A 26,773-nucleotide genomic window follows, 5' to 3' on the forward strand; every position below is an offset into this window, starting at 1 on the left:
GCATTACCCGGATCCTAAATCAGATAAAGACACCACAAAAAGAGAAAACTACAGTCCAATATCCTTCATGAATATAGATGCAAAAATCCTCAACAAAATACGAGCAAACCAAATCCAACAATACATTTAAAAAATCCTTCAGCACAATCAAGTGTGATTTATTCCTGGGATGCAAGGGTGATTCAATATTCACAGTCAATGTGATATATCACATCAATAAGAGAAAGGATAAAAACCAAATGGTCATTTGAACAGATGCAGAAAAAGCATTTGACAAAGTACAATATCCATTCATGAGAGAAACCTTCAACAAAGTAGGTTTAGAGGGAATATACCAAAACATAATCAAGAACTTATATGAAAAATCCACAGAGAACATCAATGGGAAAAACTGAGAGCTTTTCCTCAAAGGTTAGGAACAAAACAAGAATATCCACTCTTACCACTATTTTTTTAAGTTTATTTATTTATTTTGAGAGAGAATGAGAGGAAGACAGCAAGGGAGAGAGGGGCAGACAGAGAGGGAGAAAGAGAATCCCAAGCAGGCTCTGCACTGTCAGCATGGAGCCCGATGTGAGGCTTGAACTAACAAACTGTGAGATCATAACCTGAGCTGAAATCAAGAGTTGGACACTCAATCAACTGAGCCACCCAGGCACCCACCACTTTAAAAAATATATATTTATTAAAAAAATAAAAAATAAAAAAAAAATAAAATAAAATAAAAAAAAAATAAAATAAAAGGGGCGCCTGGGTGGCGCCGTCGGTTAAGCGTCCGACTTCAGCCAGGTCACGATCTCGCGGTCCGTGAGTTCGAGCCCCGCATCGGGCTCTGGGCTGATGGCTCGGAGCCTGGAGCCTGCTTCCGATTCTGTGTCTCCCTCTCTCTCTGCCCCTCCCCCGTTCATGCTCTGTCTCTCTCTGTCCCAAAAATAAATAAACGTTGAAAAAAAAATTAAAAAAAAAAAAAATATATATATATATATTTATTTATTTTGAGAAAGAGAGAAGTAGAGAGAGGGGGTACAGAGAGAATCTCAAGCAGGCTCCCATCAGCACAGAGCCAGATGCGGGGCTTGATCTCATAAACTGTGAGATCGTGACCTGAGATGAAACCAAGAGTTGGATGCTTAACTGACTGAGCCACACAGGTGCCCCTCACTCTTACCACTTTTATGTACTGGAAGTCCTAGCCACAGCAATCAGACAACAAAAAGAAATAAAAGGTATCCAAATTGGTAAGGAAGAAGTAAAACTCTATTTGCAGAGGACATGACACTATATATAGAAAATCCTAAAGACTCCACCAAAAAGCTGCTAGAACTGATCAATGAATTCAGTAGTCACAAGATACAAAATCAAAGTTCAGAAATCTGTCTCATTCCTCTACACTAATTATGAAGCAGCAGAAAGAAAATTAAATAACTCCATTTACGACTGCACCAAAAATAATAAAATATTTAGGAAGAAACTTAACCAAAGAGGTGGAAGACTTGTATAGGTGAAAACTATAAAATATTGATGAAAGTAATTGAAGACACACAAAGAAATGGAAAGACACTCCATGCTTATGGATTGGAAGAATACTGTGAAAATGTCTATACTACTCAAAGCAATCTACATATAGAAGGCAATCCCTATCAAGATAGCAACAGGATTTTTCAAAGAACTAGAACAAACAATCTTACAATTTCTATGGGACCACAAAAGACCTTGAATAGCCCGAGCAATCTTCAAAAAGAAAAATAAAACTGGAGGCATCTCAATTCCCAAGTTATATCACAAAGCTGTAGCAATTAAAACAGTATGGTACTGGCACAAAAATGGACACATAGATCCACAGAACAGAACAGAAACCCCAGAAAAAAAGCCACAATTATATGGTCAATTAATCTTCAACAAAGGAAGATAGAGTATGCATGAAAAAGACAGTCTCTTTGACAAATAGCGTTAGGAACACTGGAGAGCTACGTGCAAAAGAATGAACCTGGGCCTCTTTCTTTCATACACAAAAATAAATTAAAAATGGACTGAAAGCTTAAATGTGAGACTGGAAGCCATAAAAATCTTTGAAGAGAGCATAAGCAGTAATCTCTCTGACACTGGCCATTAGCAACTTCTTACTAGGTATGTCTCCTGGGGCAAGGAAACAAAAGCAAAAATAAACTATTGGGACTACGTCAAAATAAAAAGGTTCTGTACAGTGAAGGACATAATCGATGAAACTAAAAGGTAAACCTACTGGATGGGAGAAGATATTTGCAAATGATATACTCAATAAAGGATTAGTATCCAAAATATGTAAAGAACTGATACAACTCAACAACCCAAAAAACAAATAATCCAATTTAAAAATGTGCAGAAGTCACAAACAGACATTTCTTCAAAGAAGACATCCAGATGGCCAACAGACACAGGAAAATTTGCTCAACATCTCTCATCATCAGGGAAATGTAAATCAAAACTACAATGAGATACCACCTCACACCTGTCAGAATGGCTAAAATCAACAACACAAGAAACAGCAGGTGTTAGGGAGATGTGGAGAAAAAGGAACCTTCTTACACTAATGGTGGGAATGTAAACTGGTGCAGCCACTGTGGAAAACAGTATGGAGGTTCCTCAAAACATTAAAAATAAAACTACCCTAGGATCCAGTAATCACACTACTGAGTATTTATCTCCAAAATACAAAAACATTAATTCAAAGGGATACATACACCCTTATGTTTACAGCAGTATTATTTTTTTAATGTGTTATTTATTTGTTTGTTTTGTTCAAATGCAAGTTAGTTTCTTCAGGTGTAGAACTTAGTGATTCATCACTTACATATAACACCCAGTGCTTATGCCAACAAGTGCCCTCCTTAATGCCCATCAACCATTTAGCCCATTCCCCCAACCCAACACCCCATCAGCAACCTTCAGTTTGCTCTCTGTATTTAAGAGTCTCTTACGGTTTGACTCCCTTTCTGGTTTTATCTTATTTTTCCTTCCCTTCCCCTGTTTGTTTTGTTTCTTAAATTCCACGTATGAGTGAAATCATATGATATTTGCCTTTCTCTGACTATTTTGCTTTGCATAATACATTCTAGTTCCATCCACATTGTTGCAAATGGCAAAATTTCATTCTGACTGCTGAGTAATATTCCATGGTGTCTGTGCGTGTGTGTGTGTGTGTGTGTGTGTGTATTTGTATAATTTGGCTATTGATGATAGTGATAGCAGCATTATTTACAATAGCCAAGAAATGGAAGCAGCCTAAGTATCCACCAATAGATGAATGGATAAAGAAGATGTGGCATTTACACATATAGCATATATATACACATCATATATATATATATATGAATATTATTCAGCCATAAAAAAGAATGAAATCCTGTCTTTTGCAAGGACAAAAATGGATCCAGAGACTATAAATGCCAAATGACATAAGTCAGAGAAATACAAATATTATATTACTTCACTCATATGTGAAATTTAAGAAATAAACAAGCAAAGGAAATTTTAAAAAGAGAAAGACAAACCAAGAAACACTCTTTGCTATAAAGGACAAACTGATGGTTACTAGAGGGGTGGTGGGTGGGGAGATGGGTGAAATAGGTGAAGGGAATTAAGAATACACTTACCATAGTGAGCACTGAGTAATGTATACAATTGTTGAATCACTATATTGTACACCATATAACACTGTATGTAAATTACACTGGGATTAGAATTTAAAACTTAAAAAAAAAATGAAACTTTTATCAGCAAAACTAAAAGGTAACTGACAGAATGGGAGAAGATATTTGCAAACGACATATCAGATAAAGCGTTACTATCCAAAATCTATAAAGAACTTATCAAACTCAACACCCAAAAAACAAATAATCCAGTGAAGAAATGGGCAAAAGATATGAATAGACATTTCTCCAAGGAAGACATCCAGATGGCCAACAGACACATGAAAAAATACTCAACATCACTCATCATCAAGGAAATACAAATCAAAACTACAATGAGATACCACCTCACACCTATCAGAATGGCTAACATTAACAACTCAAGCAAAGACAGATGTTGGCAAGGATGCAGAGAAAGAGGATCTCTTTCGCATTGTTGGTGGGAATGCAAGCTGGTGCAGCCACTCTGGAAAACAGTATGGAGGTTCCTCAAAAAACTAAAAATAGAACTACCCTACGACCCAGCAATTGCACTACTAGGCATTTATCCACAGGGATACAGGTGGGCTGTTTCGAAGGGACACATGCACCCCCATGTTCATAGCAGCACTATCAAAATAGCCAAAGTATGGAAAGAGCCCAAATGTCCATCGATGGATGAATGGATAAAGAAGGTGTGGTATATATATACAATGGAGTATTACTCGGCAATCAAAAAGAATGAAATCTTGCCATTTGCAACTACGTGGATGGAACTGGAGGGTATTATGGTAAGTGAAAGTAGTCAGTCAGAGAAAGACAAATATCATATGACTTCATTCATATGAGGACTTTAAGAGACAAAACATGAACATAAGGGAAGGGAAACAAAAATAATATAAAAACAGGGAGGGGAACAAAACAGAAGAGACTCATAAATATGGAGAACAAACAGAGGGTTACTGGAGGGGGTGTGGGAGAGGGGATGGGCTAAATGGGGAAGGGGCACTAAGGAGTCTATTCCTGAAATCATTGTTGCACTGTATGCTAACTAATTTGGATATAAATTTAAAAAACAAAATTTAAAAAAACCCGAAACTTTCAGAGAAATACAAAAATTAACAACAAACATTGATAAGCATGTGGAACAAGAGGCATACTCATACAGTACCGGTGTGAGTGTAAATTGGGAAAAGAGTGTGATATTATTTGTTAAAGTTGAAAATTCGCCTTCCCTATGACCTACCACTCCAACTTCCAGGAACAAATCCAAAACAAATGTATGTGCGTGTGCACCAACAGACACCTATGAGAAAATGTCCATCCCAGTAAGGACTGAGTAATGTACAGAATTGTTGAATCACTGTATTAGACACCTCAAACTAATACAACATTGTTAATTATACCAGAATTAAGAAAAAAAAAAAGAGAGTACCTAGCTGATTCAGTAGTAGAGCACACGGCTCTTGATCAATGAGTTCAAGCCCCACTTTGGGTGCAGAGATTACTTAAAAAATAAAATCTTGGGGTGCCTGGGTGGCACAGTCGGTTAAGCGTCCGACTGCAGCCAGGTCACGATCTCGCGGTCCGTGAGTTTGAGCCCTGCGTCAGGCTCTGGGCTGATGGCTCAGAGCCTGGAGCCTGTTTCCGATTCTGTGTCTCCCTCTCTCTCTGCCCCTCCCCCGTTCATGCTCTGTCTCTCTCTGTCCCAAAAATAAATATTGAAAAAAAAAATAAAAAAAAATAAATAAAATAAAATCTTAAAAAAAAAACCAAAGAAAATAAAATAAATAACAATGTCCATCGCCAAAAAACACTCATTAAGAGTAGAAGAGAGGGGCGCCTGGGTGGCGCAGTCGGTTAAGCGTCCGACTTCAACCAGGTCACGATCTCGCGGTCCGGGAGTTCGAGCCCCGCGTCGGGCTCTGGGCTGATGGCTCAGAGCCTGGAGCCTGTTTCCGATTCTGTGTCTCCCTCTCTCACTGCCCCTCCCGCGTTCATGCTCTGTCTCTCTCTGTCCCAAAAATAAATAAAAACGTTGAAAAAAAATTAAAAAAAAAAAAAGAGTAGAAGAGAAACATAAATTTCCATATATTCATACAATGAAATCCTGTATGTCTATAAACCTAAACAGGCTACAGTTACACACATGATAGGTGAATCAGAACAACAAAAAAAAAAACTTTCAATAAAGGCAACTAGATACTAAAGAATATATGTACTGAATGATTAAATTTCTTAAAATTCCAACAAGTAAACTGTAGTGTTCAAGGATATAGAGTAAAACCACAAAGCAAACCAAGGAAAGCAATACTATCAAGTGAGGAAAGCGGCTCTCTCTGATCAGGACCAACTAAGGACTTCTAAGGGGCAGAAAGCTGACTATTTTTTGACAGTTTACTATTTACCAGCTGGTTACCCAGCTGCTGCTCTCTTTGTGATACAACACTGCATGGTACATTGTGTTTTGTTTATGTTTTATGTTTTTAAACTATTATAGAATGAGAAGAGTTAAAAAAGGAAACAAAAATGAAATGTCAAAATCAAAATCTAACTTGTGCTGGATCAGGTTATTCCTCCCTGATAGGAACCTAAAGGCTTTAAATGAAATTAACTGTTTGGGGCTGTGGGAAGTGCCCCACCACGGATGGGGGTGGGGGTGTTCACAGCCGAGAAGTATAATATTTAGGGACATTAGGGAAGCTAAGATAGAAAAGTAGAAAGTTTAACCAAGGTTAAAGAGCAAATCACTGATAAGAGTATAAAAGGATTATCTAATAAATTTTAAAGTATGTGTTTACTTTCCAACTCTTAACAACATCATGTTGCCTATTACCTTGGCAAACAGCAGAATGGAAAAACATGGAGAAAAGGTAACTGTAATATGATATGCAAATTAAGTTGTGTATCACCTTCATATTTGTGAAAGTCAGGCTAACAATAAAAATGTTTTCAGGGGCGCCTGGGTGGCGCAGTCGGTTAAGCGTCCGACTTCAGCCAGGTCACGATCTCGCGGTCCGGGAGTTCGAGCCCCGCGTCAGGCTCTGGGCTGATGGCTCGGAGCCTGGAGCCTGTTTCCGATTCTGTGTCTCCCTCTCTCTCTGCCCCTCCCCCGTTCAGGCTCTGTCTCTCTCTGTCCCAAAAATAAATAAACGTTGAAAAAATAAAAAATAAAAAATAAAATGTTTTCTCCTCGGGGGGCCTGGGTGGCACAGTCAGCTAAGCGTCTGACATCAGCTCAGGTCATGATCTTGCAGTCCGTGGGGTCAAGCCCCACATAGGGCTCTGTGCTGACAGCTCAGAGCCTGGAACCTGCTTTGGATTCTGTGTCTCCCTCGCTCTCTGCCCCACCCCCACTCATGATCTCTCTCTCTCTCTCTCTCTCTCTCTCTCAAAGATAAATAAACATTAAAAAAATTTTTTTTTAAATAACTGGGATGAGGGGCGCCTGGGTGGCTCAGTCGGTTGAGCGTCCAACTTCGGCTCAGGTCAAGATCTCACGGTCCGTGAGTTCGAGTCCCGCATCAGGCTCTGTGCTGACCACTCAGAGCCTGGAGCCTGTTTCGGATTCTGTGTCTCCCTCTCTCTCTGACCCTCCCCCGTTCATGCTCCATCTCTCTCTGTCTCAAAAATAAATAAACGTTAAAAAAAAATTTTTTTTAATAACTGGGATGAAATATCTCCTTTAAAAAATAAAATTAATAAAATAAAATAATAAAGCAAAATACAATACAATACAATACAATACAATACAATACAATACAATACAATAAAATGCTATTCTGGGGCGGCTGGTGGCTCAGTCAATTAAGCTTCTGACTCTTGATTTTGGCCCATGGTTCGTGACATCAAGCCCCACATCAGGCTCTGCACTAAAAGTGTGGAGCCTGCTTGGGATTCTCTCTCTCCCTCTCTCTCTGGCCCTCCCCTGCTCTCTTTCACTGTCTCTCTCTCTCTCTCAAATAAATAAACTTAAAATGCTATTCTTTTAGCCAAGTACTATTCAACTAAATCTACAGCACTAGATAGGTCAAGAAACTCTACCTGCAATCTATTGACGTTTTGTGCTTCTTTCAAAGATACCATGTGTCCTTTGTTTTCCTGGACCATCATTTGCACTTGATTCTTCAGTTCCTTCACCTGCAATTCCTTCTGATTAAATACAACTTCATCAGCAGCCAGTGCACACTGGGAGGAGGGAAAGAAAGCACAAGAGATTCACCACAGAAAGTACTCCAGACAGCCCAGAAAATACCACAAAAACTGGGATTTCATGATGGTTTGACAATGTCTCTCGAAATTTTTCTCATCCTATTCATTTTCAATTTTTTTTGCTTTCTGTAGAAGAAAGGCACAAACAGTTCGAGGACCTGTCATTGTTATAACTAAGAATTAATTACCATAAAGATACAAAGACTTTCCTGGTTTTTATTTCCTGAATTTTAAAACAAAAACAGTCACTTGATTTCTAGACTACACTCAGGAGGAGTTATTTTTACAAGTTTGCTAGAATTGCCATGAGATTTTTTTTTTTTTTTGCCATGAGACTTTTAAATGTGGGTTTTTAAAAATCAAAGAGGTCACGTTTTCCAAACTGACCTATAGAGTTAAGAACACATTTGGATCTTTTAAATAAAGAATATTTGGTAATTCAAAAAAAAATTTTTTTTAATGTTTATTTTTGAGAGAGAGAGAGCACAAGCAGGGAAGGGGCAGAGAGAGACACACACAAGATCCAAAGCAGGCTCCAGGCTCTGAGCTGTCAGCACGGTGCCTGATGCGGGGCTCGAACCCACAAGCCATGACATCATGACCTGAGCCAAAGTCAGACACTTAACTAACTGAGTCACTCAGTCGCCCCAAATATTTGGTAATTTTATGCACTTTCACTATGAAGAGATATTTTGAAGATATCTAAAAATATGGTTAAACAAATAGTTTTCTTAATTTCCAATGAATTATGCCTGTTTTCAAATAAACTTGAGATATGCAAGTAATACTTTTAAAACAATTTTTAAATTAAATAAACTGAAAGAAATTTAGTATTTGTTGAGTGAATTTTATGCTAGGGGCGCCTGGGTGGCTCAGTTGGTTAAGTGTCCGACTTGATTTCAGTTCAGGTCACGGTCTCACAGTTCATGGGATTGAGCCCTGCGTTGGCCTCTAAACTGAGAGTGCAGAGTTTTGCCTGGGTTTCTCTCCCTCTCTCTCTCTCAAAATAAATAAATAATTTTTTTAAAGTGTATTTTATGCTAGATAGTGACTTGACATTTTAAAAATATCTCACTGTGGGGCGCCTAGGTGACTCAGTCGGTTCAGTGTCCGACTTTGGGTCAGGTCATGATCTCACAGTTCATGAGTTCAAGCCCCACGTCGGGCTCTGTGCTGACAGCCCAGAGCCTGGAGCCTGCTTCGGATTCTGTGTCTCCCTCTCTCTCTCTCTGCTCCTCCCCCGTTCATGCTCTGTCTCTCTCTGTCTCAAAAATAAATAAACATTTATAAATAAATAAATAAGTAAATAAACAAACATTAAAAATACATTTTAAAAAAATCTCACTGAATAGACACGATTCTTTTTTCATGAAGAAACCAAGAGATTAAAACCTTTTCCCAAGATGACCCAGTAGATAAACCACACTCCTGACCTTCAATCCCAGGGTCTTTCTGGATCAAACCCCATGCTCTTTCTCCTAAGCTATAGGAAAACACAAGAACAAGAGCTGATTTACAAAAATAGTGTTCCCTTTACAAGTAAGATTTAATTCACAAAAACAGAGTATGTACGTGACTACTCAGGCAATGGCATAGAGGGGTAGATGGATCCCTGTACAGAGAACCCACAGACCAAGGCCAGCCTTGATTTGCCACAGCCTCGTAGCACCACTTAGGGCAAGTCCCTTCTTTTCTCTGCTTGGGATCCTCAAGTGACCAAATGAGGAGAGGACACATGACCCTGATGGTCCTTATTTTCATATGTTTACATATGACCTATGTGACTTCTTTCATAAAATGAGATTAAACTATAATTCTCGTTGGTTAATATCCTCTCCCATGGTAAACTGTACATTTGAGCTTAAAATGTAATTTGTCACGTAGTACTGCATATTCAACTATTTTTACATATGCTTTACAGACTACAGCTATATTATTTATTATTTATTATTTATTTCAAGTGCTTAACTGTTGAGTAAATTCATGTTCACATACTGCTCTCGTATTCAAAATTTGGAATAAAAAGGCAACAAAGTCCTTCAAGAGGTGTTTATTAGGATATGGAGTATTCCAATAACTGACCAATGGCAAAAACCAAGGATTACAACACTACCTGACACAGGAGCACCTGGCTGGCTCAGTGGGTTAAGTGTCCAACTTTGGCTCAGGTCATGATCTCATGGTTCATGAGTTCAAGTCCCACATCAGGCTGTTTGCTGCCGGCACAAAGCCTGCTTCAGATCCTGTCTCCCTCTCTCTCTGCCCCTCCCCCACTTGCACACACACACTCTCTCTCTCTCTCTCCCAAAAGTAAACATTAAAAAAAAATTAAAAACAAAAAAACAGAAACACTACCTGACAGCATCTAACAAGGAGAAGATGGTGAAGTTCAAAGTGACACTTCCTTAGCAAAAATCTGGTGGTAATTCTACCTGCGATATGGCCCACGATCTCCTGTTGGCTAGGAATTTTATTTTTAAGTACTTACCTGCTTGTGTAACAGGCTCAAGGAAGCAGGGCTGAGCAAAGAGAATGTCCATGCCTCTCCCTGCACAGACCTGCTGTCTTGCTAAGTAGTTTATCAAGCTGACTTCACAGTAACCCCTGGCATGTGGCCCCACGTACAGCTACTAAGTCCAATCACTTAGCTGCCACTGATACATAACCTCAGCAGGTGAAAAATAGGTGAGAGATAATAATGAGCTAGGTAGGTGAAAAATAAATGAGAGATAATAATGAGCTGCCTTTATTGAGCCTTACTCCAGGCCAGGCAGCCTTCTCATCGTTTTATGGGAACTAGTGTTTTAATAATCTTCACAGGAACCCTACAAGGTGCTTGTTATTATTGTTTAATTAGCACAGAGAGGTTAAGTATTTTCCCAAAGTCACAGAGCAAGTAAGCAAAGGAGTTGGAATTCAAATCTTAGGAGTTTGGTACCAATGTTCTTAACCACTATGTTATTCTGTCTCAAACAGAAAGTCTAGAAAACTTTTTACTTTTTTTTGTTTATTTATTTTTGAGAGAGAGAGAGAGAGAGAGAGCAAGCAGGAGAGGGGCAGAGAGATAGGAGACACAGAATCTGAAGCAGGCTCCAGGCTCTGAGCTGTCTGCACAGAGCCCGATGCGTGGCTCAAACTCACAAACTGCCAGATCATGACCTGAGCCAAAGCCAGATGCTTAACCAACGGAGCCACCCAGGCACCCCTAGAAAACAACTTTTTAAGGAGACATATGGGATGAGGAATGACAGCAATCATTTCTCTATTTGCTATTTAGTGGTATCCAAGATTACTACTCCTGCAAGACTTCAGACCAAAAAAAAAAAAAATCTATTTTTTTAATTGGGAAATACTGAATATTGTATCTTTCACACTGAGATTAATTACACTAGCACTTTGAAAGTTCTGAGAAGTCTTGGGATTTTTGTAATCTAGCATTCCCTAAAGCCATCTGATAATGGTGCCCTTTTTCATTAAGACTGTTAATATCCTGGGGCTCCTGGGTGGCTCAGTCAGTTAAGCATCTGACTTCAGCTCAGGTCATGATCTCACAGTTTGTGAGTTCAAGCCCCACGTTGGGCTCTGTGCTGACAGCTCAGAGCCTGGAACCTGCTTCCGATTCTGTGTCTCCCTCTCTCTCTGCCCCCTGCCCTGCTCACGCTCTGTCTCTCTCTCTCAAAAAGTGAATAAACGTTAACAACAACAACAACAAAAAGACTGTTAATATCCTTGGGAAATCTTAATCTAGAGTACATAATCTAGAGGAAGTTAATTCAGAATTTCCAACAGATGGAGAGAAAAACTTACTACCCCGCCATCCTCAATCAGGGGGTTTTATGGGCTTCCATTTCAGCCACCTTAGAAGGATGAAGTACTCCTTATTGTCAACTCCTATAGTGCTCCAAAGTTCAAGCTTCCCATCAACCGTATTTCCTGTTCTGCCACTTTATTATGCCAAACAGGAAGGGTCAGGCCTGCTCTATTATGAAGAAGGTAGAGCAGAGTTACTGCTTTAAAAAAAAAAATCCATGATTTTTGGGGAACCTGGATGGCTCAGTCAATACAGCATGCAACTTTTGCTCTCCAGGTCATGAGTTCAAGCCTCATATTGGGGGCAGATTACTTCAAAACAAAAATTAAAAACTCCATTATTTTAAAGTTATGACTTTAAATGCTTATATTTAAGTATCAGACATTGTGAGATAGGGTGCCTGGGTGGCTCAGTGAGTTGAGCGTCCAAGTCTTGATTCTCTCTCTCCCTCTCTTTCTGCCCCTTGATTGGAAGATGCACATAACTTAGTAAACAAATATTTTCCAAATGATCGATGGGTGATGATTGAAAATCACATGGATGAAAGATCCATTCAAAGTACAAGATAAAGGGGAGCCTGGGTGGCTCAGTCGGTCAAACAACTGACTCTTGATTTCCACTCAGATCACGATCTCACAGTTGTGAGATGGAGCCCTGTGACAGGCTCTGTGCTGGGCGTGGAGCCTGCTGGAGAGTCTCTCTCCCTCTCCTGCCACCCCTCTCCTGCTTGCGTGTGCAAGCACGTGCTCTTTCTCTCTTAAAAAAAAAAAAAGCAAGATAAAAATAAAAATTTTAATGTACAGATCTTAATGTAACAAAAGTAGTTTCAAATCCCACATTGCAAGTAAACTTTAGGATGCCGCTACTTGTTGAGTTTTGGTGCAATAACAAAGAAAAATATCCATAATTATCTGACAATAAATTAAAATGTTCCTCTTTCCAATTACAAATCTAAATGAGGCTGGATGTTCTTCATGTACTTCAACTAAAACAACATATTGCAACAAACTGTATGCCGAAGCAGATATGAAAATCCACACATCCTCTATTAAGCCAGACATTAAAAGAGATTTGCAAAAATGTACAACAATTCCACTTTTATTAAGTTTTTTTTTATTTGGAAAATAGTTATTTTTCATGAAAAAAATGTTTTTACTTGTCATTGGGTTATTATTTTGAGTGAATTAATAGCTTAAATTTTTGTGTTTTAATTCTAATATGATAAATATCAATAGATACAACCCACATAAACAAAAGCTCTTTAGGGGACCTCAATTTTAAAAACATAAAAAAAAAAAACAAACCTTGTATGGGCAACTGGGTGGCTCAGTCAGTTAAGTGTCTGACTTCAACTCATCTCACGGTTTGTGGGTTCGAGCTCCCTATTGGGCTCTCTGCTATCAGTGTAGTGCTATCAGGCCCACTCCGGATCCTCTGCCTCTCTCTCTGCCCCTCCCCTGTTTGTGCTCTCTCTCTCTCAAAAATAAATAATATTAAAAAAAAACAACAACAACAACCTTGTGAATAAAAAGTCCAAGAACTGCTGCAATAGAGGTTTCTTTCTAATACATATAAAGAGGTACAGAGGAAAGATTTCTAACTAGAAAGCTGTTTTCAGGGCACCTGGGTGGCTCAGTCAGTTAAGTATCTGACTTTGGCTCAGGTCATGATCTCGTGGTTTGTGAGTTCAAGCCCTGCGTCGGGCTCTATGCTGACAGCTCAGAGCCTGGAGCCTGCTTTGGATTCTGTGTCTCCCTCTCTCTCTGCCCCTAACCCACTTGCATTCTGTCTCTGTCTCTCTCAAAAATAAACAAACATTAAAAAAAAAGAAAGAAAGCTGTTTTCCTATTTTCAAAATCTGGCAGAATACCTATTTGCCCAACAGAATGCAAACTCCATGTAAGCAGAATAGGTACATCTTGTTTTCCGTGATTTCCCTAGGGACACGAAATCTTCAGGTTTTTGAATGGAAAGTGACAAATGTATTTCAGAACTCAATGTATATATATGTAATATGTACACATGTACACACCTACATCCCTTAAATATTGTCACATACAATGATTTTGTTTGTTTAAAAAAAAATCAACATTCCGGGGTGCCTGGGTGGCTCAGTAGTCACTTAAGCCTCTGACTCTTGATTTTAGCTCAGGTTACGATCTCACAGTTCATGGGTTCGAACCCACATCAGGCTCTGCACTGACAACACAGAGCCTGCTTGCGATTCTCTCTCTCCCTCTCTCTCTGTCCCTCCCCCGCTGTACTCTCTCAAAATAAATAAATAAATAAACTTTTTAAAAAAACTCAACATTCCACACTCAAGGGGTGAAGTTTTTTTTTTTTTTTCTTCAAGAACCACTGACCCAAAGAGGAATAAAACCTCAATAAAGTACTTCATTTTGTTTCTGAAATTATGTTTCTCTTCACCCTCTAAATTAATGACCAGGTCCCCAAGATTCTACTTCATAAATGTAACAAGTTAAAATACTGAAAGAGAGGGGCAACTGGGTGGCTCAGTCAGTTAAGCATCTGACTCTTGGTTTCGGCTCAGGTCATGGTCTTGAGTTTCCGGACTTTGAATCCTGTGTCAGGCTCTGTGCTGACATTGTGGAGCCTCCTTGGGATTCTCTCTCTCCCTCTCTCTCTACCCCTCCCCCACTTGCTCTCTCTGTCTCTCGAAATGAATAAACTTAAAAAAATTAAAAAAATATTAAAAGAGAAAGGAAAATGAGGACAAAGCAGTAGGAAAAGGGAAAAAGAGACTGAGCAAAAGGCAAATGAGAATTTGCATATAATCCTTTTTAAAAACTTCTGGAATCCCAAAATGACCCTTGCCCAAATAAACGGAGTCCTTAAACAAGTCACTAACGGAAGTGGTGTCTACATACCTGGCATTTCCTAAGCTCTCGCTTCAGCTGGAGAACTGTCACATGCTGTGGTCCTTCTTCCAGGTTGCCGACGCTGTGGCTCCCTCTGAACGAGGTGAACACTGCCTTCCTGACATCCTGGGTCATGTTAAACCACTCCTGCAGTTTGTGTTGCTGCTTTTGGTTCAGTCTGACAGCACCCTTTAAGTCTACCAGGAAGGTAAAGGCTTCCTCTACACAGGTTTGGTAACTCTGACACTCTCCTTGTAGCTGAGCTACTTGTTCCTCAAGAGACCGGATCCTGTTTTTATCAGGAGTCCCCTCTTGATGGATCTGGCTGGTTTGGCTGATGCTATCCTGCTGGCTTTGCAGAGCTTCTCGAAGCAACTTGATTTCAAATTCCATTTCGTCCATACGGTCAGATTCGGGGCTGAAGTTTAAGGTGGGTTTGTTTCTAATATTGCGTGCTCTGTTGGCATATTTGAGGGAATTTAAGGACTCGTCAAAATCTGAGGAGGATGGGCTGACGCAAGTGATCATGACAGTCTTGGCACTGCCTCCCAAGGAATCTTTCAGAAGCCGGGTGATTTTAGCGTCCCTATATGGAATATGGGAGCTCTTCCTGCGTGGGTCCCCAAGAGCACTGATTACATTTCCTAAAGCCAACAGCCCACTGTTGATCTGAATGGATTCTTTGAACCGTTCGCCAGTATTCCCGGTTTTAGTTACTCTTTCCGAGCCCGCCAAATCCACAAAGTGGAACTTTGAGACAATATGCCGATGGGAATACCACGATCCATCTTCAGCTGTCTCTGTATTTTTCTCTACTTGACAAATGCTGATTGTAAAAATTGCATGTGATCTACTGGAGTGCTCGTTCATTTGGGTGGTACCTGTATGCCTGGCTGCATTCCCCATCTCCAGGAGACTCATCACCTCATCTGCATTCTCCACGTGACATTCCTTGGCCCCAACAATCACTTAAAATAGCAACAGCAAGTTTTTAAACCAAATTTTAATCAAAACCCAGTAGAATTAAACTTAACCACAACAGTTATTATTTGCTAAACTTCCCAGGCTAAGAAAGTGTCTTAAAAAATCAAGAGCATTTCAAACAATAGTGACAGCAACATCATTAAGTAATTTTGGATAATCTCCCAAAGGAACTATTTTAATAGACAGCACTCATTTTGATGTTTAAATTCTAAAAGATATTTTATACATATATATGTGTGTGTGTGTGTGTGTGTGTGTGTGTGTGTGTGTGTATTAAACAATCTTGTTTCTTTGGAGTCACATATCATACTCAATTCTTTAAGATGACTGAGAAAAGAAAAACCCTTTAATCCAGTATTTTGATTTATAGAGTCTAACAGACTTATTTAAATAGATTAATTAAATATTAACTCAAAAGAATTAACTAGTAGTAGATTAATTAAAAGAAATCAGTTTCTTTTGAGTCTTCAAACCATCCTTAGGTTTAAGGGTTTTGGTACTGTGTGGTCATAACCAACGATACATGAAGATTTCAGTATAAATAAATTGGTTATTCATTTTAAAAACAGGCTTAACCTACGTAATATCAGAGTATAAGATAAACAAACATGTTGGCAATTCACAAAAAGCAAAAAAGTTTCTATTTCAACAACAGCAGAATAAGAGCCAAAAATAAACCAAAGCTTACCACCCACATTATTTGTTTATATCCAAACATATTTCAAAAAGAAGAAGGTGGATTTGGGCTTTGAATCAGAGTCATAAAGCTCCTGATTCTGTGCTTGAATTACAGAGCCATGGTTCCTCTTTATTCAGATCCGGTTATGTCACTGTTTTCTTGAAAAATAATCATTTTGCTTTCATTATTTCCATCATGACACTTTCTTAACAACCTAGTTCACTGAAAGTTCTAAAGTACTTATACTACAAACAGGGAATGCTAACATATCATCAATTATAAAGTATGACAATGTAACTGTAAATCAAAGGATAACTTTCATAAAGTTTTTTAATGTTAGGCTACAGCTTAGCACTATCCATGGTCCTCAAACCTAGCTGCAAATCATCTGGAAGCTTTATAAAAGAGAAAGTACTGATGCCCAGGCCCGATCAGACAAATTCAACAGGATTTCTGAAAAGCAGGGCCCAGAAATCAGGGTTTTTTTTAACTTTTTAAATGTTTATTTATTATTGAGAGAGAGAGAGAGAGCGTGAGCAGGGGAGGGGTAGAGAGAGGGGGAAACACAGAATCTGAAGTAGGCTCCAGGCTCTGAGCTGTCAGCACAGAGCCCGACGCAGGGCTCAAACTCACAAACTGCGAGATCATGACCCGAGCTGAAGTTGGTCACTTAACCAACTGAGCCACCCAGGCACCCCTGGAAATCAGTATTTTTTAAAAAGCTTCCACGGTGATGCTAATTGTGCAGCATCCAGGTTGGATGCCAACCAGTGCTTTACACGAAGGAACTAAATAAGGATGTCAAAGAAATACATTTTGGTTGTGAGTGGAATACCGTATAAAACATACGGCAATTTGTCTTAAGAGCATTTGTCACATCTTTCCAAAACTTTTGCAGGACTGATAACAGCTATTAAGTTTATCAGGGGTGACAGCATATGGGCTATTTTACAATAAATATGTATTATTTTTGTATCTTTAACAAAAAATAAAAACATTCAAGAATTACCTTTTATATGATACAGAAGCTCAAAACACTGGCCTGGATTCTGTCCAGAAAAGATAAGCTACACTGAATTATCTAATAAGACCACAGACTACCATGTATGCTTTCTTTCTGAAAAACAAAACAGGGGTGCCTGGGTGGCTCAGTCGGTTAGGCGACCGGCTTCAGCTCAGGTCATGATCTTGCAGTTCGTGGGTTCGAGCCCTGCGTCGGGCTCTGTGCTGACAGCTCAGAGCCAGGAGCCTGCTTCGGATTCTGTGTCTCCCCCTCTCTCTGCCCCTCCCCCGCTTGTACTCTGTCTCTCTCTCTCAAAAAATAAATAAATGTAAAAAAAAATTAAAAACAAAACAAAAACCAATTTTTTCAAACATTGAGGAATTCCAGGGCTGCCAAGCCAGGGCTAAAAAGGCAACAAACTTCACTGCCCCCTGCAGGCAGTTTGAACGACCTACTGCGAGGAGATTCCCTCAAGGGGACACTCCTCAAGCAGGATCCTTTTTCTCCAAGAAGGTTCTACCTAAGTATCCTTTCTTAGAAACACATCTAAGTCATTGTTGTTAATAATAATGAAACTCTGGAAACTGCTTAAATGTCCAACAATGGAATATTAAAGTATAATACATTTAGAAGACAAATTACCACATGACCATGAAGACTCATAACTTTGAGAAATATTTAATGTTGTGTGAAAATGCTCACCATATAAATATTACATGAAAAAATAAGATGTGATGCTATATGTAGGGTTGCAAGTATATTAAAAAAAATTATACATGCATGGGAAAAGAAATCTGGAAGGAAGCACACCAAAAACAGAAGTTACTTTTTCTGGGTTCTGGGATTAAAGCTGATGTTTAATAACTTTCTTTCTTAAACTTTTCTATGTTTTCAAAATGTTCTATGTTGAACATATAACCCTTTAAATCAGAAAAGCAGGAGGTGCTATTCTTTAAAATACTTGCATTCTGACCCATTCGAACCTTCTCCCATTTCCAAACAAATTGATATTTAATGAGATTAACAAGTTGCTAGCATAGAAAGTCAGATCTTGAAAAATACAACAAAGTACAGGACAAAATCAAAGAGGACAAAAGGAGAATTCTAGATCGACTTGGACAAACACCAAAGGGAGAAGCCATCTCCAATCTGGGAGAAACTCTGGGAGAAAAAAAAAGTACAAATACTAATTTAGCCTATTTCAAAGTCTCACTGATCTTCAGCCCAGAGCGGGAACAATTATAGAATATAAGTATCTTGAATTACAACTTACTAACTTCATCTGACCAACCAGTCTGAACTACTTTTCACCTGGGTGATTTAATGGATATTGGGAATCAAAAGGGTATTCAATTTTATTTTTTTTTTCAACGTTTATTTATTTTTGGGACAGAGAGAGAGCATGAACGGGGGAGGGGCAGAGAGAGAGGGAGACACAGAATCGGAAACAGGCTCCAGGCTCTGAGCCATCAGCCCAGAGCCTGACGCGGGGCTCGAACTCACGGACCGCGAGATTGTGGCCTGGCTGAAGTCGGACACTTAACCGACTGCACCACCCAGGCGCCCCGTAAAGGTATTCAATTTTAAAGAAAAAACAAATTCCTTTTGCTTCTATGTCTGTTTTAAAGATTCTTTGCAATATATCCAGAAACTGAATTAAATCACATCTTTTTGGTAATGAAGGCAGTCAATGCTATTTACCTGTGTTTCCTTTTTCATCTTCTCGGATGTGAAGATCCTTCATAGATGTTTCCAATTCTAGAAGATCTCTTAGGTCTTCCTTATATACTTCTATATAAGACACTTTGATATTAAAGTCAGTGCTAGAATTTTCAGAGATGTTTTGAAATATTTCTTGGATAGCTCGAGGAATGATACCCTTTTGACCCTCCACAACTGAAGCTAAAAATTTAGAGAAAGAAAGGACATCTGAAAATTAAAATATAAGAAAAGCCAAAACCCCAAATTTATAATGTATACATCTATTTTCTTACATTTCTCTATATTACAAATTTTTTAAAACTGTAAACTATAATATTGATGTGTAAAAGTTTCCACAATTAAAAAAAAATTTTTTTTAACGTTTTATTTATTTTTGAGAGAGGGAGAGACAGAGCATGAACAGGGGAGGGTCAGAGAGAGGGAGACACAGAATCTGAAACAGGCTCCAGGCTCTGAGCTGTCAGCACAGAACCCGACGCGGGGCTCAAACTCATGGACCGCCAGATCATGACCTGAGCCGAAGTCGGCCGCTTAACCGACTGAGCCACCCAGGCGCCCCAACAATTTTTTAAATAGTTTTAAAAATTGCAAGGTAAAGTGTGAAACAAGTCAAAGAACAAATTGGGACTTAGGTTAAATAAGTTAGGTTAATTTAGAAACCTACCCAGCATTTGTAGCATTGTTCCATAGAAAATATGTTTCAAGCGCAAAGGGTTGGCTTGCAAATGAACCTCAAAAATAACTAGCTTCCAGGTTGAAAATTACCAATGTTTAGATTTTTGGCAACAAACATCCTGAAAATGTGAACCTCTATTAACTTGGACTACCTTTCACCTAATTTAAGATGCAAGACTGCCATCGTGTGGCAAATAAAGGAAGCTGTACCTTTTTCTAATACAAGAGAGAGTGAAGATTCTTTTTTGAGAGTTTCCAGGAACTAGCCAATAGCATTACCTATGAACTACAGTGCAATATACACATTGCAGATTACCCAGAATATAAAGTCGATTAGAAACAGCTCATTCATTTCCCACTTCAAAAGATAACAAAACACAATAATTCAAAACTTACCAAAACACTGAATTTCAAATATTTATCACAAAGCTTCAATAGGTATTTTGGTAACCTAAATGCCATATTTTCAACATTACACTTATATTCCGGACACAGCTTCGGAGAGAGAACTTGTAAAGTTTTATACATCAACAGCTATCATTTAGCTATTGTATGTTATTTAAAGAACACACAAAAGTTTCTAGAGAATGTTCTAGTTTCTGGTACAAGTCAGTAAATCCAAGGTTCTGAGAAGCAGGAAAATGACTATTAGTTTAAATAGGCATCCTATTGAAAAAAAAAAGATTATTCTGCCTCAGGGCCTAGCATGGTGCCCTAGGCACTACAAATGCTCAATAAATTATTTATAAGAGGAAAAAAACAGCATTATTTAAAAATCAGACAGCAGGGGTGCCTGGGTGGCTCAGTCGGTTAAGCATCCGATTTCGGCTCAGGTCATGATTTCACAGTTTGTAGGTTTTAATCCCACATTGGGCTCTGCACTGAAAGCTCAGAGCCCGGAGCCTGCTTCAGATTCTGTCTCTCTCTCTCTCTCTCTCTCTCTCTCTCTCTCTCTGCCCCTCCCCTGCTCTCTCTCTCTCTCAAAAGTAAACATTAAAAAAATAAAGTAAAATAAAAATAACAAGTAGCAACAATGAACTATTGGGACCTCATCAAGATAAAAAGCTTCTGCACAGTGAAGGAAACAATCAGCAAAACTAAAAGGCAATGGACGGAATGGGAGAGGATATCTGCAAATGACATATCAGATAAACGGTTAGTATCCAAAATCTATAAAGAATTTATCAAACTCAACACCTAAAAAACAAATAATCCAGTGAAGAAATGGGCAAGACATGAATAGACACTTTTCCAAAGAAGACATCCAGATGGCTAACAGACACATGAAAAAATGCTCAACATCACTTATCATTAGGGAAATACAAATCAAAGCCACATGAGATACGACCTCATACCTGTCAGAATGGCTAAAATTAACTCAGGCAACAACAGATGTTGTCACTTATATATAACACCCAGTGCTCATCCCAACAAGTGTCCTCCTTATTGCCCCTCACCCCTTTAGCCCTTCCCCCCACCCAACACCCTGCTGGCAACCCTCAGTTTGTTCTCTGTATTTTAGAGTCTCTTATGGTTTGTCCCCCTCCCTGTTTACATTATTTTTCCTTCCTTTCCCTTATGTTCATCTGTTTTGTATCTTAAATTCCACATATGAGTGAAGTCATGTATTTGTTTTTCTCTAATTTCGCTTAGCGTAATACCCTCTAGTTCCATCCACGTTGTTGCAAATGACAAGACTTCATTCTTTTTGATCGCCAAGTAATATTCCATTGTATATATATACACCACATCTTCTTTATCCCTTCATCAGTCAATGAACATTTGGGCTCTTTCCATACTTTGGCTATTGTCAATAGCACTGCTATAAACATTGGGGTGCACATGCCCCTTCGAAACAGCACTCTTGTATCCCTTGGATAAATACCTAGTAGTGCAATTGCTGGGTCATAGAGTAGTTCTATTTTTAATTTTTTGAGGAACCTCCATACTGTTTTCCAGAGTGGTTGCACCAGTTTGCATTCCTATCAGCAGTGCAAAGGAGTTCCACTTTTATTCAACATAGTACTGGAAGTCCTAGCCATAGCAATTCGACAACGTAAAGAAATAAAAGCCATCCAAATTGGTAAGGAAGAAGTCGGTTAAGTGTCTGATTTCGGCTCAGGTCATGATCTCATGGTTCGTGAGTTGGAGCCCCACGCTGGGTTCTGTGTTGACAGCTCGAAGCGTGGAGCCTGCTCCAGATTCTGTGTCTCCCTCTCTCTCTGCCCCTCCTCTGCTCACACTCTATCTCTCTCTCAGAAATAAATAAAAACTGGAATGGAGGAACTATGGTCCATTCTAATTGTAGAATATTATATAGTCTGAAAAAATGAGTAAATTTCTATGACACAAAAGTGAAGAAATGAAATACTTTATATTGTTAAATGCAAAAAGAAAGTTATAGAAATAATGGTATAATAATTCATTAAACAAAACAACAAGAATAAAACTACATGCATATTTGTAAAATGCCTAGAAAAATGTCTAAAGCACTCTAGAATACTATACATCAGATGGTTATTTCCTTGGGATGAGACTAGTTTTCATTTATTTTAGTTTCTTTTTTTTTAATGTTTATTCATTTTTTTATGGGGGAGGCAGGAGAGGAGGACAGAAGATCCTAAGTGGGCCCTGCACTGACAGCAGAGAGCCCAATGCCAGACTCAAACTCACAAACTGCAAGATCATGACCTGAGCCAAAGTCTGACACTTAACCAACTGAGCCACCCAGGCACCCCTAATTTAATTTCTTAAGCATCACTTGCAATTCTTTTTACAATGCACATTATTATAATTTTTAAAGAGCCAGGGAATAAGTTTCTAGAAAGATTCCTTTAAAAAATGAGAGAGGACCCAAATAAACAAAATTACTAACAGAAGGGAAGAAATAAAAACCAACACCACAGAAATAAAAGCAAATGTAATAGAATATTATGAAAACCTATATGCCAACAAACTGGACAACTTAGAAGAAATGGATGAATTCCTAGAAACATATAATCTATCAAAACTGAAGCAGGAAGAAATACAAATTTGAACAAACCAATCACAAACAATGAAATTGATTCAGGAATCAAAATACTCCCAACAAACAAAAGTCCACAACCAGACAGCTTCACTGTGAATTGTACCAAACATTTAAAAAAGAGCTAATATCCATTCTTCTCAAACTATTCCAAAAAATACAAGAGGAAGGAAAACTTCCAAATTCATTCTATAAAGCCAATATCACCCTGATACCAAAACCAGATAAAGACACCACAAAAAAGACAACTACAGGCCAAGATCTCTCATGAATATGGATGCAAGCCTCAACAAAATATTAATAAACCGAATTCAAAAATATATTTTAAAAAATCATACACCATGATCAAGTGGGATTTACTCCTGGGATGCAAGACTAGTTTATAAGCTGCAAAATAATCAATGTGGTATGTCACATCAGTAAGAGAAAATATAAAAACCATATGATCATTTCAACAGATGCAGAAAAGCATTTGACAAAGAACATCATCCATTCATGATAAAAACCCTCTGCAAAGTAGGTCCAGAGGGAATATATCTCAACAAAATAAAGGCCATATATGAAAAGCCCATAGCCAACAAGATATTCAATGGTAAAAAACAGAGAGCTTTTCCCCTTAAGGTCAGGAATAAGACAAGGATGACCACACTCACCACTTGTATTCAACATAGTACTAGAAGTCCCAGCCATAGCAATTTGACAACAAAAAGAAATAAAAGAAATCCAAATTGGTAAGGAATAGGTAAAACTCTACTGGCAGATGACACAATACTATATATAGAAAACGCTAAAGACTCCACAAAAAAACTCCTAGAACTGATAAATGAATTGAGTAAAGTCACAGGATACAAAATCAATGTTCAGGCATCTTTTGCATTCCCATACACTAATTATGAAGCAGCAGAAAGAAAATTAAATAATCTCATTTACAATTGCACCAAAAATAAAATATCTAGGAACAAACTAAACCAAAGAGGTGAAAGATTTGTACTCTGAACACTATAAAATATTGATGAAAGAAACTGAAGACACACAAAGAAATGGAAAGACGCTCCATGCTTATGGATTAGAAGAACAAATACTGTGAAAATGTCTATACTACCCAAAGAAATCTATACATTAAATGCAATCCTTATCAAAATACCAACAGCATTTTTCACAGAACTACAATAATCTTAAAATTTGTATGGAACCACAAAAGACTCTAAATAGCCAAAGATATCTTGAAAAATAAAAACAAAACTGGGGGCACCTGGGTAGCTCAGTCGGTTGAGCATCCAACTTCAGTTCAGGTCATGGTATCACGGTTCATGAGTTCAAGCCCCATGTCAGGCTCTGTGCTGACAACTCAGAGCCTGGAGCCTGCTTCAGATTCTGTGTCTCCCTTCCTCTCTTCCCCTCCCCTGCTTGCATTCTGCCCCTCTCTCTCTTTCTCTCTCAAAAATAAATAAACATTTTTGGGGCGCCTGGGTGGCGCAGTTGGTTAAGCGTCCGATTTCAGCCAGGTCACGATCTCGCGGTCCATGAGTTCGAGCCCCACGTCAGGCTCTGGGCTGATGGCTCAGAGCCTGGAGCCTGCTTCCGATTCTGTGTCTCCCTCTCTCTCTGCCCCTCCCCCGTTCATGCTCTGTCTCTCTCTGTCCCAAAAATAAATAAACGTTGAAAAAAAAAAATTTTTTTTTAAATAAACATTTAAAAAATTTAATTAAAAAGTGTTAAAAAAAAGAAAGAAAAACAAAACTGGAGGAATCACAATTCCAGACTTCGTTACATTATAAAGCTATAGCAATCAAGACAGTATGGTATTGGTACAAAAACAGACACATAGATCAATAGAACAGAATAGAAAACCCAGAAATAAACCCACAATTATATGGTCAATTTATCTTCAACAAAGGAGGAAAAGAATATGCAATGGGAAAAGACAGTCTCTTCAACAAATGATGTTGGGAAAACTGGACAGCTACATGCAAAAGAATGAACCTGGACCACTTTCTTTCACTATATACAAAAGCAAACTGAAAGTGGATTAAAAACCTAAATGTGAGGCCTGAAATCACAAAAATCCTTGAAGAGAGTACTGCCATTAATCTCTCTGACATTGGCCATAGCAACTTCTTACTAGATACATCTCCTGAGGCAAGGGAAACAAAAGCAGAAGCAAACTATTGGGACTACATCAAAATAAAAAGCTTCTGCACAGCAAAGGAAATAATCAACAAAATTAAAAGGCAACCCTACTGAACGAGAGAAGATATTCGCAAATGACATCCAATAAAGGGTTAGTATTCAAAATATGGAAAGAACTGATACAACACCCAAAAAACAAATAATCCAATTTAAAAATGGGCAGAAGACATGAACAGACATTTCTCCAAAGAAGACATCCAGATGATCAATAGATACCTGAAAAGATCCTCGAGGGGAACCTGGGTGGTTCAGTCAGTTGAGCAACTGACTCTTTAAAAAAAAATTTTTTTAAATGTTTATTTATTTTTGAGAGAGAGAGAGACAGAGCATGAGTGGGGGAGGAGCAGAGCAAGAGGGAGACACAGAATCCAAAGCAGGGTCCAGGCTCTGAGCTATCAGCACAGAGCCTGCCACGGGGCTCAAACCCACAAGCCGTGAGATCATGACCTGAGCCGAAGTCTGATGCTCAACCAACTGAGCCACCCAGGCATCCCAGCAACTGACTCTTGATTTCAGCTCAGGTCATGATCTCACAGTTCATGAGTCCGAGCCCCATGTTGGGCTCTGTGCTGACAGCGTGAAGCCTGCTTGGGATTCTCTGCTTCCCTCTCTCTTCCCCTCCCCTGTTCGCACTCTATCTCTCTCAAAAATAAATAAATAAACACTAAAAAGAAAAAAAAAAAGATGTTCAACATCTCTCATCATCAGGGAAGTGCAAATCAAAACTACAATGAGATATTGCCTCATACCTGTCAGAATGGCTAAAATCGACAACACAAGAAACAAGTGTTGGTAAGGATGTAGAGAAAAAGGAACCTTCTTGCACCGTTGATGGGAATACAAACTGGTGCAGCCACAGTGGAAAAAGAGTATGGAGTTTCCTCAAAACCTTAAAAATAGAACTGCCTAATGATCCAGTAATTGCACTACTGGGTATTTACCCCCAAAATACAAAAACAGTAATTCAAAGGGATACCCCTTTGTTTAAACCCCTATGTTTATAGCAGTGTTATTTACAATAGCCAAACTATGGAAGCAGCCCAAGTATCCATCAATAGATGAATGGATGAAGACGATACCACAGATATATATAATGGAATATTATTCAGCCATAAAAAAAATAATAAAAATTTGCCATTTGCAAGGACATGGATAGAGCTAGTGTGTGTACTGCTGAGCGAAATAAGTCAGTCGGAGAAAGACAAATACCATACAATTTCACTCATTTGTGGAATTTAAGTAACAAAACAAATGAGCAAAGGAAAAAAGAAAGAGAGACAAACCAAGAAAGAGACTGTTAACTATAGAGAATAAACTGACGGTTACCAGACGGGAGGTGTGTAGGGTGATGGGGGAAAGAGGGGATGGGGATTAAAGAGTACACTTAACATGGTGGGAAAAAAAGTGATTTTTTTAAAAAATAAAAAGATGGGCGCCTGGGTGGCTCAGGCGGTTGAGCGTCCAACTTCGTCTCAGGTCATGATCTCACAGTTCGTGAGTTCAAGCCCACGTCAGGCTCTGTGCTGACAGTTTGGAGCCTGGAGCCTGCTTCCAATTCTGTGTCTCCTCCTCTCTCTGCCCCTCCCCTGCTCATGCTCTGTCTCTCTGTCTCTCAATAATAAATAAACGTTAAACATTTTTAAAAATATATATTAAAAAAAATAAAAAGAATAAGAAAACTGAGGGGATAAAATAAAAAACTGTTTCTAAGGGTGTTATCAAGTATAAAGTACTTTAGAGCAGCTATAATATTTTTTTTAAGTTTATTTATTTATTTTGAGAGAGAGAGAGAGAGGGGGGGGGGGAGGGGCAGAGAGAGAGGGAGAGAGGGAGAATCCCGAGCAGGCTCCGCACTGTCAGTGCAGAGCCTGATGCAGGGTTCGAACTCATAAACAGTGAGATCATGACCTGAACCGAAATTAAGACTCTGTCACTTAACTGAGTGA

At 38.7% G+C, this 26,773-nt stretch overlaps 1 protein-coding gene across 2 annotated transcripts in view; it reads right to left on the reverse strand.

Moving 5' to 3' along the window:
* KIF27 (kinesin family member 27) overlaps positions 1-26,773 on the reverse strand; it is a 93,551-nt gene that overhangs the window by 58,173 nt on the left and 8,605 nt on the right. For both annotated transcript variants that reach the window (XM_043565363.1, XM_043565362.1), the window contains exons 3-5: positions 18,917-19,117; positions 14,559-15,517; positions 7,692-7,835 (exon numbers count right to left, since the gene is read on the reverse strand). In XM_043565363.1, the coding sequence (XP_043421298.1) occupies positions 7,692-7,835; positions 14,559-15,517; positions 18,917-19,117 (1,304 nt within the window). The remainder of the gene's footprint in view (positions 1-7,691; positions 7,836-14,558; positions 15,518-18,916; positions 19,118-26,773) is intronic.

The sequence above is a fragment of the Prionailurus bengalensis genome, chromosome D4 (genome assembly GCF_016509475.1).
Source record: "Prionailurus bengalensis isolate Pbe53 chromosome D4, Fcat_Pben_1.1_paternal_pri, whole genome shotgun sequence".
NCBI classification, from domain to species: Eukaryota; Metazoa; Chordata; class Mammalia; order Carnivora; family Felidae; genus Prionailurus; species Prionailurus bengalensis.